We start from the raw sequence: 18,762 nt of genomic DNA, 5'->3' as shown, positions 1-18,762 counted from the left end.
CCCACACACACACACACCTCTCTTTTCTCTTCTACTGCTCCTGTCCCCAGAGGCTGGTTTCTCCCCCCCACCCCCTTTTTCATTCCTTTTCCCCTAATAAAAAGTCCCTCTCATGCACTGCTTTTTAAATTACAAGTGTGACTACATCGTGCTTCCTGAAGAAGAGAATGCGTGAGAGCTGTTTATTAAAGCTGTTCTCCTGTTACACATGAAGATTTAGCTTGAGTCCTCGTTTAGGCTGATCAGAATGTCCTTCCAGGCCTCAGCAGCTGACTTGCACTATGAGTTTATGAAACAGAGACTGAAGAACTGAAACCATGAATCATGTCAGTAAATTCTTAGCATCTTGGCTGCCCTTCTGAACCATCTTGCCGATCTCTCGCTCTCACTCTCTCTGAACAAAGTCCAGATGTAGTATGTAGTCTCATTCATATCTCACACATGTGACCACTCTCAAACTTCAGGAAGGGTAAACACCTACAAATACCCAACAAGACAGTAACTTCAACCAAATAATAACCAATACCTTACACTTGAGTTCGATGCATGATTCTCACGGAATCTTCCTAACATATGGGTTTGTTTTGAGATAGTATGTCACTCACTGTGTACTCTTGGCTGGCTTAGAACTCACTGTGTAGACCAGGCTAGCCTTGAACTCAGAGTTCACCTGCCTCTGCCTCCAAGTGCTGGGACTGAAGGCCTGTACCACCACACACCCAGCTTGTTTTTGTGTAGACTAGGCTGGTCTTGAACTCGAAATATGTACACTTTCAACTTCCAAATGCTGGAACTGGAGACAAGTGCCATATGCCCAGCTGTATTTCACCAGACCTCTGAAATATGTTATTCAGAACTTATGGGCTCAAGCAATCACCCTGCATCCCATCTGCAGTAGTTACATCACAGCAGCTGGCGCCTGACTCTCAGTTCCTTCTCTGGTCATCCTGGAGGCGAAGTCACTGCCCCTCACACCTAGAAGCACACAATTGTTGAGCTCAGCCTCAAACACAAGTGGAGTGCACTCTCCACTCTACCAGGGTTGTCTTAAAAGTATGCCCTGAACCCACATGCAAACCCCGTGCCTTTTACTCACTGGGGAAGTTCAAAGTGTCGTCATAACTGTGGCCACTTTGCATGTTTTCTTGTGCATGTGTAGGTATGTGGGTGTTCAAGAGTTTGAGTACATTTCTAGTCTCAAATTAGAAACAGCAAATTATAGAGAGTGACAGATGGAGGTGGGCATAAAGCCAGAATCACGGAATGACAGGCAGCTGTCACAGGTGGCACAAATAGACATCAGAAAAGACTACAACCCAGGGAACCAAAGTCAACCAGCAGTCTGCAGCCACTAAGGAAACAACTGTTCTTCCCTACCAAGGGGCCTGAGGAGATCTCACAGTTACAGAAAAGAAAAAAAAATTGAGATGTGTTTAAGGCCAGCCTTCGTTATTTAGCAAGACCCTGTCTTGCAAGGAAGGGAGGGAAGAAAAAAAGGAGCTGTGCAATAATAACCCTGAGTCATCAAAAGAAATGTCAAATTAAAAGGCAAGCAAACACACCACTGGTTTTAAAGAGATGTCAGCAAAAGTGGTTAAAATAATAGCAGCCTGGTGCTCACAGTGATGCAGTTGCCTTAAAAATATCACTTAGGAGAACAATGCTTCTCTACACAAGCCTCACTACTTTATACCACATTGGAGGAGCCCGAGACCAACAGATACTAGGAGTTTCACCAGTTAGTGACCTACCAGACCACACAAAAGTGACACAAGAGAAATCACAGATCACATCTGAGACCTCTGGGGGAAGGCTTCCGTTGTCCCCAAGAGTGCCTTCTGACCTTCCTAACTGTTGCCTTGCATGACAGACATCCCTGACATCAGTGCCAGCCACAAACATGGGTATGTAAATCACAAGAAACAGTCAGCTGTTTCCATAACTGTAAAGCAGGACGACACCGAGAAAGGAGAGCAGTGATGGAATCGAAAGTGTGTAGGAAAGGGTGGTGGAGTGGCCCCAGTGAACAACAGAACTGGAGTAAAATTCCTGCACACGCTGCTGCAGCGGCGGCGGCGGCGGCGGCGGCGGCGGCGGCGGCGGCGGCTCCTCCTCCTCTGTAAACAACAGAATGTCTACACTTCACAGCTGGGGGATCAGAGTAATCCTACAATCACCCAGGCTGGAAAGAAGGGACTAACGCAGGGGTTCTCCCCCTTCCTAATGCTGCGACCCTTTAATGCAGTTTCTCATGTTGTGTGCTGACCCCAACCATAAAGTAGTTTCATTGCTTCTTCATAACTGTAATTTTGCTACTGTTAAGACGCTTAACGTAAATATCTGATATGCAGGATATCTGATACTGGAGTTGTGGGGTTGAGACCCATCGATTGAGAACCACTGGACTACAGAATAGCCACCTCTCAGCATTTCCAATGTGGCTCCGTACAGATTTTAAGAGAAGAAAAAACTCAACATGGATGGAAATGGTTAAGTCTATAACTCTAGTCCATGGAAATATCCATGCAAACTGCCTCCAAACAACTTGCTTTGCCAATAAAACTCACACAGACTAAGATGAAGAAAGTGAAGGGAGAGAGAGAGAGAGAGAGAGAGAGAGAGAGAGAGAGAGAGGAAAAGATGTGTCATGAAATGAAATCCGAAGTAGCTGTCTCTTATCAGACAGAATACACTTCAATCAAAAACCTATAAAGTATCTGCTCATAGTGGTGTAGACTGTAACCCCAGCATTCAGGAGCTGAGGCAGGCTGGTTTCTGTAAGTTTGAGGCCAGCCTGGTCTACACAGAGAGTTGCAGGCTAGCCAAGACTATATACTGACACCTTATCTCAAAAACAAAACAAACCCTACAAAGAAGATGGGGGCAGTAAGATACACTTGTATTCCCAGTTGAGGCAAGAAGACCACATGAACCCAAGAATTCAAGAACTATAGAATACTATAAGAGAAAACTCTAAGGAATAAAAACTATACAAGGTCAAAGAAAGTCAAAGTCACAATGATAAAGAGAGCAATCCAACAAGAAGAAATAATAGAGGCTATTGAGATGACCCAGCAGATAAGACAATGGCTGCTCTTGCAGAAGGCCTGGGTTCTGTTTCCAGCAGTAACAGGGTAGTTCACAACTACCTTTAACTCTAGTTCTTGGAGGGTCCAACGCCCTCTTGTGGCTTCCTCGGGCACTGCATGCACATGACATCCAGACAAAACACCACCTCTTGCTTTTACAATCTTTCCACCCCTTCTTCCACAAAAGTCCCTTAGCTTTAAGGAAGTGGGTCTGATGAGACATCCCATCTAGCAGTGCTGAAAACTCCTCAGTATCTTGCTCTTTGCACTTTGACCGGTTGTGGGTCTCTGTGTCAACTACCATCTCCCACAAGAAGCAGCTTCTGTGATGAAGGTTGAAAGACATGTGTGTTGGGCTGAAAGAGTGTGTCTGCAGGGACTCATATGTTTGAATTCTCTGTCTCCAGTTTGAACTGTTTAGGAAGGATTAGGATGTGTGGCCTTATTGGAGAAAGTATGTCACTAGGGGCATGCAATTTCCAGTTAGCACTCTCTCCCTCTTGCTTTCAGATCAAGATGTGAGCTCTCAGGTGCTCCTGCCACCATGCCTCTGCTCTGTCATCATGGACTCTAACCCTCTGAAACCATAAGTCCAATTAAATATTTTCATTTATATTTTGCCTTGATTACAATGTTTTGTCAACACAACAGAAAAGCAGTCGATATAATTTGTTGATCTAAGTCATTAGGAGTCAGTTTAATGCTATATTCATTTAGCAGAATAATAGTAGTAGGGCCTTCCCAGGGCCACTGACCTATCTAGCTCCAAGTCATGGGCCTGGTAATAGTGCCAGGAATGGGTTCCATCTATGGGATAGGTTTTGTGTTTTCTGTTTTGTGGTTTTGTTTTTGTTTGTTTGTTTGTTTAATGTGTATGAGTGTTTTGCCTACATGTTTGTCTGTGTACAATATGCATGCCTGCTGCCCATGTAGGTCAGGAGAAGGCCTCAGATCCCCTGGAAATGGAGTTACAGACTGTTGTTTGTTGAACTTCCAAGTGGGTTCGGGGAATCAAGCCTGAGTCCACTAAAAGATCAGCAAGTACTTGGTACTAATGAGCTGTCTGTCAAGTCCTGTAAGTCAGGCTTAAATCCAATCAGAAAGTAACCGGCTATCCCCAACATGTTGTAATCTTGCCAGACAGATTACTATTGTAGTCTCAAGGTTCATAGCTGGGCAATACTCCTCCAATAGTAAGCATAACACATTCCAGCACAGGCGGGCAGTGGTGGCACATGCCTTTAATCCCAGGACTCAGGAGGCAGAGGCAGGTGGATCTCTCTGAGTTTGAGGTCAGCCTGGTCTACAAAGCAAGTTCCAAGACAGCCAGGAAACCCTGTCTCAAAAAAAAAAAAAAAAAAAAAAAAAAAAAAAAAGAAAGAAAGAAAGAAAGAAGAAAGAAAAAGCAAAAAGCTAAACAAATCACAAGTGAAGGAAAAAACTATATTAACATTTCAATCAATGCAAAAACCAACATTATTTCATAATAAAAATCCTCAGAATCAGTGATGAGGAGATGATACAGCTCAACATTAAAGCATGGGGTAGAAAATAGCTCAGTTAGTAAAGTTTGATTTCAAGCACCTACACTTAAAACAAAACAAAACAAAAACACCATGGTGTGGGGCTGGAGAGATGGCTCAGCAATTTGAGAGCACTTACTGCTCTCAAAGGGGAGCCAGGTTCAATTCCCAGCACCCACATGGTGGTTTACAACTGTCTATAACTCCAGTTCCAAGAGATCTGACTCTGCCTTCTGGTTTCATTGGGCACAACACACATGGTGTACTTATATACATGCAATCAAAACACTCATACACATAAAAATAAACACACCAAACAAACTAGGTTGTGGTGGTAAACATTTGTAATCCCTAAACTGGAAAAGCAGAGACAGATTAATCCGGGGGGCTCCCTGGCCAGCCAGTCCCAGTTCTCAGTGAGAGATTCTGTCTCATAAAACAAGGGCTGGAGAGATGGCTCATTGCTTAAGAGCATTGGCTGCTCTTTCAGAGGACACAGATACCATCCCCAGCATCCACACAGCAGCTCACTATCATATGTAACTCCAGTTCCAGGGAATCTGATGCCCCTTTCTGGCCGCCTCTGGCACCAAGCAGTATATGATGCACTTATGAACAGCTCTTGAAGAATGAAATCAAATACCACACACACACACACACACCATATATAACACACACACACACACACATAGACACACCACACACACACAAACACACACACACACACACACACACACACACACACACACTATTTAGGACAGCCAGGGATGCATAGTGAGAGAAATTAGTTTAGAACTGAATTGGAAGCTTCCTCTCTGCTGGGTAGCTTTCACAGTACCAGAAGGTGCAATGTCCGCTGCTAGGAAAGAAAAAGTCATCAATGATCTTATCCAGCTATCAATCGTGTGTGCTACAATGCCCACCTACCAGGCAAGATGTCCCCTTTGGCACAACAAAGGATGTGACTGTTATGCAGTTAACCCACCACTTTGTGATTGGATTTGAGGCTGGTTCTACAGGAGGGAATCCACACCTGGTACTGTAAACCTTGTCTAACTAGGGGGAAACCTATTGGTGTTGTGTTGCTAAATGGACATGGTATCCAACTGCCTTCTAAATCTTAATATTTATAAGCACAGATTAGTGTTGCTCTCAACCTTGATCAGAGAAGCTGCTTTTGCTTTGCAATGATTAATGCAGACTCCCACCATACTGAGAACAAGTGACCCTGAGTGCTCAGCCCTAAATAGGACATCTGCATCATCTGCTCCAAGGCTGAAGGGACATCTCGGAAGAGAGGGTGCAAATAACTGTAAGAGCTGGAGGGTGGGGGAGGGGCTGTGAAACGCTGTCTCTAGATGTCATTGCATTCATGAACTCTCAGAGCAATAGCTGCTCAAGGTGAAGCCAGTCAATACTGCTTCAGGGAGAGGTGAGGGCTGGTGTCCCCGAGGGACCCTTGGATGTTAAAGGGTGCTGGAGGATGAGGAATTATTTCTTTTCTTCAGTGGTCTAGTCCATGCATCAGTAAATAACTTCCCACAAATGCTCACACAAGCAAGCCTTATTAAACTCAGCACATCACAAAAAAAAAAACAAAAAAGAAAAAAGATGTGAAATGTGAGGGAACTTGTTGAGAAAAAGACAAAGAGTGGGTTCATAAGAGGGAACGGGGAGAGGAGGAGAAGGGAGGGGAGGGGGGAGGATAATAAGGATTGAAAATGATCCAAATACATTATATAAAATAGATAAAATTATCAAAAAAATCACTTTTAAAGACACATTTTCTCAGCTAAGTGGTGGTGCCACACACCTTTAGTCCCAGCACTCAGGAGGCAGAGGCAGGCTAATCTCTGTGAGTTTGAGGCCAGCATGATCAACAGAGTTCCAGAACAGCCTCCAAAGCAATAGAGAGAAATCCTGTCTTGAAAAAAAAAAAAAAAAAAAAAACACATTTTCTCAAGCAGATGATTTATTTGGCTTCTGACTTCACTCACAAACTGTGACACAGACAAACCCACATCACATGTGAAGGTGTACACACATACACACAGAGAGAGAGAGAGAGAGAGAGAGAGAGAGAGAGAGAGAGAGAACGATAAATAAATGCATATATTACAGTGCTTGCAGCCTGGGTCACAAAGCAAATTGAGGCCAGGCTCAACGACATAATCAGACCTCATCTCAAAAAATGAATGAATGACTTTGAACTGGCCTCCCTGCACACCACCACCAAGGACTGAGGTTCTAGGAATGCTCCACCATGCCTGCTCACTCTTACAGAGTTCAGAATGAGAAGTGTTGCCACAGAAGTAGGGCAAGTGAAGACATGAGAATCATTGAAACCAGACAGAGGAAGTCAGACAATCCCTGTCTGCACATGACACTACATTACACACAGAAAAACTCAAGACTCTAGTCCAAAACTGTTAGAAGTGACAAATTTGGTAAAGTTGCAAAATATAAAACCAGCAATTAGCTCTTTTCTACACTGATACTGAAATTGCTGGAAGACAAATCAAGACCCATTCTCACTCACAATAACTGTCAAAAATAAGGTCCCTGGAATAAATGTAAACAAGGAAATTAACGATTCCTACAATTAAAATAACACTTAAAGCTAAAGAGGATACACATACACATACACACACACACACACACACACACACACACACACGAAAACCACAGAGGATACACGCACACACACAAGGAGACAAGGAGCCAGGCATGATGGGATCTTGATCCTTTGGTCCTAGCACTTGGGTACAGAGGCAAGTAGATTTCTGTGAGTTTGAGGCCAGCCTGGTCTACATAGAGTTCCGAGATAGACGGGGCTACATTGAGGGATCTTGTCTTACAAAACAAAAAAGAAGAGAAGGAGGAGGAGGAAGAAGAAGGGAAGGGAGGAAGAAAGGAATAGAGACAGAGAAAGAAAGACAGGAAGGAAGGAAGGAAGGAAGGAAGAAAAATGTTCACCGATTAGAAAACAGTGCCAAAATGTCTATGTTACACAAAACAACCTACAGTTAGTGCAGAACACACAATGACATTCTTCACAGAAGAGAAAAAGCTATCACAACCGGATAGGGAGATGACTCCACAGCTAAGCCTAAGGACCCAAGTTCAAATCCTCAGAACCCACACATAAGTTTTGGCAGGGACACACTGTCGGTGGCAGACACAAAAGCATCAACGGGTTTGCTGGCCACCAGCTTCAATCCAGGTTCAGAAAGTCACCCTGGCTCAGTGCACCTTCGTGTGCTAAGGTAGACAGTGAAAGATCAGAACTCCTCACATCTCCTTCTGGGTTCTGCTTGTGCACACAGTTTTTTGTTTTTAAATCACAAAATGCATGGAGGGGAGGGGTGTTTAATAGCTCCAGCAATTCTGAACATGAATGAAATTAAGGAGACAGAAGAAGCAGGTTTAAAGCCAGCCTAGTCTACACTGCAAATTCCAGGCCAGAAAAAAGTTACACAGTGAGAGCCTGTCTTAATTTTAAAAAATAATAAGAATAGAAATCTAAAAATGATTTTTTAAAAAATGTAAAAAGTGATAACAGAACAGTGGGGTGTGGGGAGGAGAAGAGGGGGAGGAAGAGGGTTACCAGAACCTGGGAAGGGGAAAGGAAGCCAAGGGGTGGGGATAGGATAATTGACAGCACAGGGGTGCAACTGGAAAGGACTATTTGAAATTATGATTTCTAAGATTCTACAGCATAGTCAAACAGTGGTTGACAACAATGTATTGAATGATTCAGAATAACTGAGAGGATTTTGAGCATTCCCAGCACAAAGAAATGATGACCCACCAGTGAGATGACAGCAATGCCAGCTACATGGCTGATTATCCGCTGTGCACGCCACACTGGGACTGCAGAGATGACTCAGCCCTTAAAGGTCAGGCTCACAACCAAAAATATAAAGCGCAACACTGTATACCATAATACACACAGCTGTGTGTCAATTAATTAAAAATCATTCATGATACCCATGTATATGTATATATTAAAAAATCATTCATGATACCCATGTATATGTATATATTAAAAAATCATTCATGAACCAGGCACAATGGCCTACAGTCCCAGTACTTCAGAAGCTGAGCCATGAAGATACCAAGTTCAAGGTCAGACTGGGTAACCTGGTGAGGTCCAGGTCAGTCTATGCTATACAGCAAGACCCTGTCTCAGAAAAAAGGAGGAGGAAAGGAAAGAAGGAAAAAAACTAGAAGTGCATAAACTAAGTGGATCACTAATGCATTGTACCATTACCCATGATCACCTGCACACCTGAGAAACTGGAGCTAGTGCACACATCCATGAACAGAATTGACAGCTAGGTAATCTGATAAATGCTAAGAATTACAGGTACAATGGTATTGTCCTTCATTTAAAAATGAAGGAGGAGAAGGAGGAGGAGAAGGAGAAGAAGGAGGAGGAGGAGGACTATTAGGGAAAACATGCCATTTGTTACAAGCAACCAGAATTAAGGAAAGATGGGATGGGCTGGTTTCTTCTCTCTCTTTTGTTTTGTGTTTTGTTTTTGTTTTTTGAGACAACTTCTTTGTGTATCCCTGACTGCCTATCCTGGAACTAGCTCTGTAGACCACGCTGGCTCAAACTCAAAGAGATCTGCTTGCCTCTGTCTCCCAAATGTTGGGATTAAAGGTGTGTGCCACCACTGCCCAGCTCTTTCTCTATTTTTTAACACTGTATTAAATTCTTTGTTTAAGACTGGATTTCGCTATGTAGACCAGGCTGACCTCAGAAACCTATCTAACTGCCTTCTGAAATTAAAGGTGTGATTGATCCATCACATCCAACCTGTTTGCTTTTTGAGACTGGGTTTCTTGTATGCATGTCTGGCCTCAGACTTGCTAAGGAAGAAATGACCTTGGACTCCTGACCCTCAAGAGGACTCCCTCCTAGATGGTGGGGCTACAGGTAGCACCACACACAGTTTATGCAGTGCTGGGGATCAAACCCACAGCTTCATGTATACTAGGCAAAGCTCTCTCTTAACTGGGCTAGCTCACCAACTCTTGAACTAAGATGAACCGAATTTTCACACAAAACTCTTTAGGGATAGTGCTAGGTAGTACTGCTGGTTGAATTCACAGCCTCCACTTGAGGGCTTGTTAAGCTAGACTCCCACAGTATACATTAATTGCTACAGTTAAAAAACTTGACATAGGCATTCATTCCCCAACTCCTTCTTCTTGACTGGACTCACACCGCACTTCTGCCCAGTCCTCCACAACAGCATCCCTACCCCATCTCTACTTACAGATGCAGGCAGCGGCCAGCAGGCGGCCAGCAGCATAGGGGGCACCACAGCTCGGGAAGAGGGGCTGCACCATGTAGTTGGCAAAGGTGATGGCAATGACGGCCTGGCTCGTGGGTTCAATGATGAGCAGAGAAGTCCAGAGGCGGATGAAGGCAAGAAATCCCCCGAAGGCCTCCAGGATATAAGCATAGCTGGCTCCAGATTTCTTAATGGTGGTACCAAGTTCAGCATAACAAAGGGCCCCAAAGACAGAGAAAATGCCCCCAACAGCCCAGATGACCAATGAGAGGCCAAAAGAGGCACTGTACATGAGTACTCCCTTGGGGGAGACAAAGATGCCGGAGCCTATCATGTTCCCCACTATCAGGCACACGCCATTAAGTAGTGAGATCTCCTTCTTCAGTTTTACCTGCTCGGCCACTGGGCTGGCCCCATCTCCCAGAGCAGAGGTATTTTCCTCATGCTGGGCGGCCACTTCATACTTGGTGCTGTCGACCATGGTGGAGAGGAGGAAGGTCTTCACCAGCTTGCTTGCATTGCCCTCTAAGGAAGAAAGAAGAATGGGTTGGTAACCGTACAGCATCTCTCCCTCCCATTCCACAAGGACCAACACGGTCAGCACCCACAATGCAGAGACCTTTCTGACTCCCCCAAAACCTCTTCCCCCAAGCCTTGTCAAATGACTCCAACTTGACTTTTCCCCAAGAAGAAAAGCAAAGCACCCCAGCCTCCCGTCCTTCGGACATAACATACCTTATTTACCTGTTTACCTGACCACTGAACCCTGACCTATTATGACAGGATAGGCATAAGGCAGTTTAGTGGTTTGAACCTTTTTTTTTTCTGCCTCTCCACCCCCCATAACTCAAAAAAAAAAAAAAAAAAAACCTGTCTTCCCTCAGATTTCAGTTTCAAATGTCACTATGTGAGTTGCCTACATGAGGAACCAGCCCTACAAGCAACTAATTTGCTAGGTCCTCTTTTTGCTGATATGTTGCTCTCTCCCCTAAGGAGTCTGCTATGTGCAAGCCTGAAGCTTTCAAAGTGTTCCTGCTCGGGACATACAGCCACCCCCCTGCTCAGGAACATCCAGTAACAAACGGTCAGCTGGCATCTCCGATGCTGGCAAAGCCCAGGCAGCCCCACCCATCCTGAATAAGAGACAGGCAATAATTCTCTTTATGTTACTTTTCCTTTCCCAGATACCTGTCCCAGCCTGTACGGCCCCAGATCTCCTGCCACCAAATCACTCACATCCACACCAGCCAAAAGGTTGGGGTCATCTTTCAGAAGGATGGCCCAAACACAGAGCAGAACCCAGAGGTGACTGGAGGCAGTGGGTGGTGGCTGCCTGCCTGCCACAGAACTGTTGGAGACATACCAGACCACACCAAGGAAAGGAAAGCACTAAAGCCAGGCAGTAGATGCCTGGAAATACAGAGCTATTGACAGCTGCACAGACTGGGGAAGCTTAGTCAGACAAATGGAGAAACGCTAGAGCAAGAGGCTCTGGAGCTGAGGAAGTGACCGAACATGCAGAACAGCAGAGAGGGGTAGCAAGGGGACAGGGTGGGGCACACTCACTCCCTGGTTCTGGATAAAAGTAGGTTTCCCACAGCAGTGGCCAGCAGCAGTCAGAGACAAAGATGCACGCACCCTGCAAGAACAGCGGTCTGGCCCGCTCCTCCTTCCTCCAACAGTCAAAGGGAAGCCTAGACAAATGCCTACAGGCTTTAAGTCAGGTCAAGAAGGGAGGAGGTGGTGAGGGAGCTAGAAAAGGAAGGGGTGAGGGAAAGGGAGAGGAGTGTTAAGCAACCATCTGGGTCCAAAGTTCACAGGCCTTTCACATCTGCGAAAGGGGCAGCTAGGAGCTCTTGGCTCAGCACTTTCAGTGATAAGAAGGTGCTCGCTCAGGAATCTCCTTTGTCAGCTCTGCCCCAGGATAGGAGGCCCAGAGGGAAGGGACGGTCAACTGGGTGTGTTCTCTGCAACCCTGGAGTGTCTAGCAAGTTAGCAAAGACAGAGAGCGGTGGCCCAGACCTCTCCAGAGTGTCCACCCAAACCTCATTCTTTCTCACCCGAACAAGAAGGCAGGAAGGCTATAGAATGGGACGCATTGTTCATATGCTGAGATTATAGGAAGTGTGAGAGCAATTCAGACGTCCTGTGTGGGCGCCCTAAGTGAGAGCCCTGTACACTTACTTCCCATGTAGAGAGAAGGGTGATAGCCTCTAAAAGAAATAGTCCAGAAATGAGATCAAACTTCTGGGTACAACTCCATCCCACCAGTGTGCTTTGTCATCCTTAAGGAAATATACCTCTGTAGCATCCAAAAATTCCTATGGGGGAGGTGGTGGCACACGCCTTTAATTCCAGCACGTGGGAGGCAGGGCAGGCAGATCTCTGAGTTCAAGGGCAGCCTGATCTACAGAGTGAGTTCCAGGACAGCCAAGGCTATGCAGAGAAACCTGTCTCAATAATGATAATAATAAGCAATAAATTAATAAATAAGTATAGACATATATATATAGAAGGCTGGAGTGTCACTCAGTGGTAGAGTGCTAGCCTACTCCCACACACAAATAAGTGTGGAAATAAGGTTTCACCGAGCCATGCTAGGCAGACCAGGAATAAACAGAAAAAGTTCCACATTTTGAAAATCACAGTTTATTCTGTCTATAGTCTACTTTAAATCTGGTATTTCGAGTCCTTTTTGGCAACCTACTTGTTCTGAAACCAAACTGCGTGCCCCTTCGCTATCCTTCGTACCCCTTTCTGGTTATTCTAAAGTACCCTGGAGGTTAATCTCTACTGTTCACCTTCCCGTTCTGGCCCCTTAAAATTTCTAGCTAAACCTAGATGGAATGCTGGGCTTAGGCCTTGCACAGACCCTGCCTGAGGTTGGAGAGATGGCTCAGCAGTTAAGAGCACTGGTCGTACTTGAAAAGACACAGGTTCAATTGCCAGCACCCACGTGGCATCTCACAACTTCAGTTTAGAGGTCTTCCTTCTTCCAGAGTCCATGGGCACTGTCCATACATGGTACCCAGACACATGCAGTCAAAACACCCATACACATAAAAATAAAGTTAAAAAAATTTAAAGCTCATGTTTTTCATAAGACAGTCCCCCACACAACCGAAATCCACCTGAAATACACTGTCCTTTTCTCCCAGCATCCCCCAAAGGCTTCCATAAAAGCAGTGCTGGCGTTGCTTGAGTTCTCGCCCAGGCCAGACATACTGCTATGAATTTCAGTGCATTATCTCACTGAACTGTGAGCCCGGTGAGGCAGGAACCATACACTCTGCGGGATGCCAAAGCAGAGGGGTAGCAGGCAGCAAAGATCACAGAGCTATGCTATCATCTCCAGCCCCTGCAGGTCGCTTGGCCTCCCCTTTACACAGGAAACCACTCCGGGCCGCTCCCTAATGAGTTACCTAGAGGAGCCTGGGATCTGATTGAAAAGAAAGCCCTTGCAGTCTGTAGGCGACAGTGTGGGTGGCACGTGCGGGTGGAGGGTCTGTCACTGCCTTCAGGCTGCTCCTCCCTTTCTCATTTTGTGTGAGGATGAGCGGAGACTCCTGAAGACACAGAAACACACATCAGGACACCTGCCCTTTAAAATAAACTGGCACCAATGGAGTACAAATTCAAATGTGAAACCCAGGAAATAAGAAAGGAGAAAGGGAAGTAGGGGTGCATGAGGTTGAATTCATGGCCGGCATAAAAGTGAGATCCTCAAGGAACTGAGTCTGATCAGCCCAGGACAGAACCCACAGCCCAGCAAACAGCATGCCCTAGTGGCCTTGCCAGGAAGTACTACAAATGGATTCATCTTCCCAGCCCTGCCAGTCAGGCACGCCAGGCTGCCATTCATGGAAATATCCTCTTTTCTCAACCACTGTCTAGCACCAAAGCCAAGAAGACACCAGCACTGGCAGCTCACTTTGCTCCCTGAGATCCTGGCTCTCAGTGTAACGCTTGGCTTGCACGGTTCAGGCAGCCTGGTAGAGGCTCTCCTAAAGGAACTCAGCCAAAGCAGGGTTCACAGAAGCAAGGCTTCATGCTCCTTGTCATTTCCCCTTTCCTTTGGTGTGCTCATCTCTGAGGACATCGCGGCCATTGCAGAAAAACATACTCATTCTACAACCTAGAGAAGTTTTCAGTTCAGGGCTTCCAGGGAACAGACAACAGGACACCAGGCATGGAGTGCCTCACAGAGCAGCCAGCCAGTGTGAACTACCATGCTCCAACAGCAACACTAAAACACCCTTCCTCCAGGGACCTGCTACAGTTCAGAGCCCTGACTCCTTAGCCAAGCTCCCCATGAGCTACCGTGAGAACACACTTTCTCCCCAGAGACCCCAGCGAGTCTGCACCCCCCTTAACAATGGAAACAAAACAGATACCCGCTAGTGTAGATAGATTCCTCATCACTCCACAATAGCTACTCAGCCCCTCCCTCTCCAGCTCTCTATTTTGTTTCTCTATATTCCACTATAACTAAGACCGTCCCTTTAAAAAAAAAAAAGTGAATTAAAAAAAGAAACTGTTTACTGTTCTGCTTAGGACTTCCCTCCCATTAACCCAAAGCTGAAGTCTCCGGACAAAAGGCTCTACCTAGACAGGGCCAAGGCTTGGGGCCAAGAAATAAGGTTCCTCGTCTCCCTTTGCCCAATTTTCAGGTACTCCATCCTGCTGTGCTTTCCCACGGCTTACCTGTCTGGAGACCCTTGGGCAGGTGCACTGGGGTGCACCCACTGGGGTGAGGAGTGGTAGCTATGAGAATCAGGGGTGTGACTTCAGCAGCTGTTGACTCTGAGAAGCAGAAAAGGCAGAGGGTGACGGGACTGAAATGGAAAACAGGAAAACACATGTGTGACTCTGGCCGGCAGTGGGGAGGGGCCAGAGGACCGGCTGGAGCTGAGGCTGCCTGGTCAGACAGAGAGGATCTCAGCGCCTGCTGGCACCCATGCATCCTCTCCTCCATTGGCCCCTCCCCACATCAGCCCCTGGTCTTCCTCCTGGCCCTGGGTTCCTGAGCCCTTAAGTGAATCCTACGCTTAAGAGCCCTCCTAAGCGCCCTCTCTGCCTCCCCTTCATTCTGTTTCCTAACTCTCCTCCCCTACCTGCAGGCTGTACTTATGGCATTTCACCTCAAGATCCCACTGTGAGGCCAGTGAAATTCTGCAGTTCTATCTCAAGGGTTTGTGCCATGTCAGCCTCTAAAACAAACCAAGAAAGCCAATGCATACCAGTGAAGGGCCACCTGTGGGTACAGCCAAGTGCGTACCCAGATATCAACAAGCCCACTCACAGCTCAGTTCCCTAATTGGCTGATGAGTTGTTAACAATGAGTCTGAGTTGCTAGGTAAAAAAAACACCGAGGCCTGTGCCACTCTGGGCACATTCCTCAGTTGGCAGCCTTTCAAACCACGGTTATTTAAATATCTGTTGAATGTTTACTTTGCAGAAATGGGGGAAATGTGATCTTGGAATAAAAAGTAGAAGAGGACCGAGAGATGTTTCTGCAGGTAAAAGTGCTTGCCTTCCAAACCTAACACACTGATCCAAGTCCTGGATCCCTCAGAGGAAAGGAGAAAAGCAACTCCCAAACGTTCTCCTCTGGCCATGGTGGTACAGATCTTTAATCCTTTACTTTAATCCTTTAACACCAGGACTTAGGAAACAGAGGCAGGCAGATCTCTGTGAGTTCCAACCCAGACTGGTCTATATAGTGAGTTCTAGGACAGCTGTGGCTACATATACCTTGTCTAAAAAAAAAAAAAAAAAGCTGTCCTGTGGCCACTTGGCTACTTGTACACCTGTGCATACACAGGTATATACACTGGTAAACTGGTAAAAAAAAAATGTTTAAAAACTATGCGAGCCTCTTTATAGCAGAGACATCATCCTCAGAAGACACCTCTTGGTGTAGACAGTATAAATCTCCTTCCAGGGGAGTGACACTTGACAGCACAAGAGCACTGCACAATCCCAGGTGTGACTGATGCCTTGTGCAGTCATCAGTTTTCTGGTCTCTAGTCCACACCCTGCAACTTGCACCTGTGTTCTGCAAATTATTCACAATATGGTCCAGGTAAGGGCTCAAGAATTCTGACTGGGGCCTGGAGAGATGATACAACAAGAGCACGGACTGATAGTCCAGAACCACCTCACACACTTCAGGCCGCTCCTAACTGCCTGTATCTCCAGGACATTTGACACCCTCTTCTGGCCTGTGCAGGCACTTGCATTCATGTACAGAACAATGTACAGCACATATACACACATAAAAGTAATAAAATAAAATTTAAATAATTCTGGCTGCATCACTAGATAGAAGCCAAGTTACATGTTACCAAAAGGTGGAAACCAAAATTCACTGGCACCAAATCAGAATTATTCCAAGGAAAATGTGATGCCATTTTAGATCCAGGCTGCCCACTGGCTGACCAGCCCTTTACTCTCACTCTGGGTATAGGTCCAGGTTATCGTGGGGAGAGAGGGGGATGTCATAGGAAGAGACAGAGTTGCTCCTGCTTTCTGTTACAGGAATCTGGCCTTGATGCTAAGACCACACAACAACCTCACTCCCTCCACAGAGCTTTTGCAATGTTTGACCATTCTCTCTGCTAGGATCATTATTTTCTGTGACATTTTTCATTGCTAGTATTTATTATTTGTTGGTCATCACCTCAGCCAATAGCAGATAAGCATCAGAAGAGCTCTGTTCACCATTGTACCCTGTGGGGGAGGGAGGCTAACACAAACCACCAATGGAAGTAAGTTTGCTGGATAAATAAGTCAAAAGATGAACAATATGCCTTCTCTCTGATTTCCCAGCTGGCTAGGCTCCTGGGTGGGTCCTTGAATCTGCCCTCCAGGCCACCTAGTGTTACTACACTTAGGTTACTTAGAGTAAGAAGAGTTCATAGATAATTAATCTTTTCCATCTTAACGGCTTTGGGGGACTAGTGTGGTTTTCATTTGGGACAGGCCCAAAACAGTTTGAAAATTACTTTTAGGATTTGGTGGCAGAGCACTTACTTAGCATGCACAAGATCCTGCCCGCCATCTCTAGAAGACAGTGGGGATATGAGAGTTTTAAGGCAGTTGTGGTAGCTCAAACCCAGCATTTGGGTTGTGGAGGCAGGAAGATCTGGAGTTCAAGACCAGCTTCAATACATAATGAGTCTAAGGCTGGCCTAGACTGCAAGACAGACAGACAGAGAGAGAGAGAGAGAGAGAGAGAGAGAGAGAGAGAGAGAGAGAGAGAGAGAGAGAGAGAGAGAGAGAGAGATGAGAGAGAGAGAGAGAGAGAGAGAGAGAAAGAGAGAGAGAATGAGAGAGAGAATAAAGAGAAAAGGAGGGGAGAGGAAGGGCCAGAGTGATGGTTTGGTAGGTGAGATGACTAAATGGCTAAGATTGATGGCTTGCCCAAGCGGTCAGGACCTGAGTTCTAATCCCAAAGCCCTGGTAAAAAATAACTATGGGTGGAGACAGGAGGATAGCTGGGTCTTGCTGGCTGCCAGCCTCGGGTAATCAGTAGAGTATGCACAACCTGCATCCTTTGACACTGGCACAAACACTCACACACATGCTCATACTCCACACTCAACAAACATGCACACCAGAAATTAAATTGGCTTTTACTTAGCTAATGGAAAAACTAAAAGGCCCATGCCTAACGTTCTTTCCTGGACCCCCATCTAGATGCGGCCCATCCCCCTCCACCAGCCGGCTCACCTTTGCCTCTCTCTCTCACGCTCCCTCCCCAGCCACTCATTTCACTGGGACCCCGCGGGCACCTCCCTTTAGTTGGCTCTTCCTCTTAGTCTGCCACGCTAAAATCTGGGCCGCTCAATACCCAATCTAGCCACAATGCCCTTGATGCCCCCGAACGGGCAGGCGTCCCTTCTGTTCCCTTCCCTTCTATCTAAGAAGCTCCGGAAAAGGGGAATTGTGGTGAATGAGGGGGAAGGGAGCAAAGGTCTGAGAACCCAACGGCCCGGCAAGCCGACCCCCCAGCCTGGCCCCGCGCCAGCTGGGTGAGTCCCAGGGGAGTGAAAATAACCGCGGACACCCTTAGAGACGCGTCCTCTGTCCCAGGCACACTCAGCTTCCTCTTCCCTCCCTCCCAGTCTAGCTGGAACTGGCAGCCAGACGGCGGTCTGAGCAAAAACCCCAATCCCAGACAGCCCCTGCCTCCAACCGAGGAGCTGGCTGAAACTCGGGAAGAATCCCTGGCCATGAAGCCCGTGGGCAAGAGGGGACGGGGCGGTGCCCGCTTGCAGCCGTGGGAGGGGTCTCCCGGATTTTATCTCCGCCGTGGTGTTCAGACTCTTCGCCCTCTGGGGGAACTGTTGCATCAGCTTCGAGGTTCCAAGTTAAAGTGGCCAGGTTGCCCCGAAGGTGACCTGAGTTGTCAGTCGCCAGGAGGCAGCACTTAACTAACAATAGAGGCGACAAGGGTACGGCACCTTTCATCAGACGCAGGCAGAAACAGATGGGCAGTATGAACCTGGTAAGTGGCAAACGCTTGTAATTCCAGCACTCAGGAGCTAGAACCACGAGGATCAGAAGTTCGAAGCCACCCTCAGCTACATAGCAAGTTGAAGGCCAGTCAGTCATTGGGAATGCTTGCCTAGTAAACAGGAGTTCCTAAAAAATCAACTCGGGGAAGGCTTCAGAAAATTTGTTTGTTGCCAGGTGGCGCTGGCGCACACCTTTAATTCCAGAACTCGGGAGGCAGAGACTGGGGGGGGGGGGGGGGGTCTCTGTGAGTTCCAGGATAGCCTGGTCTACAAAGGGAGGGAGTTCCAGGACACCCAGGGCTACTTGGAGAAACCCTGTCTC

The 18,762-nt window shown here is 46.6% G+C and overlaps 1 protein-coding gene across 4 annotated transcripts in view; it reads right to left on the bottom strand.

Annotated features, from left to right (window-relative positions):
* Slc7a7 (solute carrier family 7 member 7) overlaps window positions 1–14,809 on the bottom strand; it is a 45,550-nt gene extending 30,741 nt beyond the window's left edge. The window contains exons 1-2 of one of the 4 annotated variants that reach the window (XM_051195728.1): window positions 14,623–14,809; window positions 9,901–10,443 (exon numbers count right to left, since the gene is read on the bottom strand). In XM_051195728.1, coding sequence (XP_051051685.1) covers window positions 9,901–10,443; window positions 14,623–14,779 — 700 coding nt within the window. In that variant the 5' untranslated portion in view covers window positions 14,780–14,809. The other 3 variants (XM_051195731.1, XM_051195729.1, XM_051195732.1) reach the window with 3 other exon arrangements.
* Between the last annotated feature and the right edge of the window lie 3,953 nt (window positions 14,810–18,762).

Source organism: Phodopus roborovskii, unplaced genomic scaffold (genome assembly GCF_943737965.1).
Source record: "Phodopus roborovskii unplaced genomic scaffold, PHOROB, whole genome shotgun sequence".
Lineage (NCBI taxonomy): Eukaryota > Metazoa > Chordata > Mammalia > Rodentia > Cricetidae > Phodopus > Phodopus roborovskii.
Note: the sequence above shows the minus strand (reverse complement) of the source record. Positions and strands in the feature narration are given on the sequence as shown.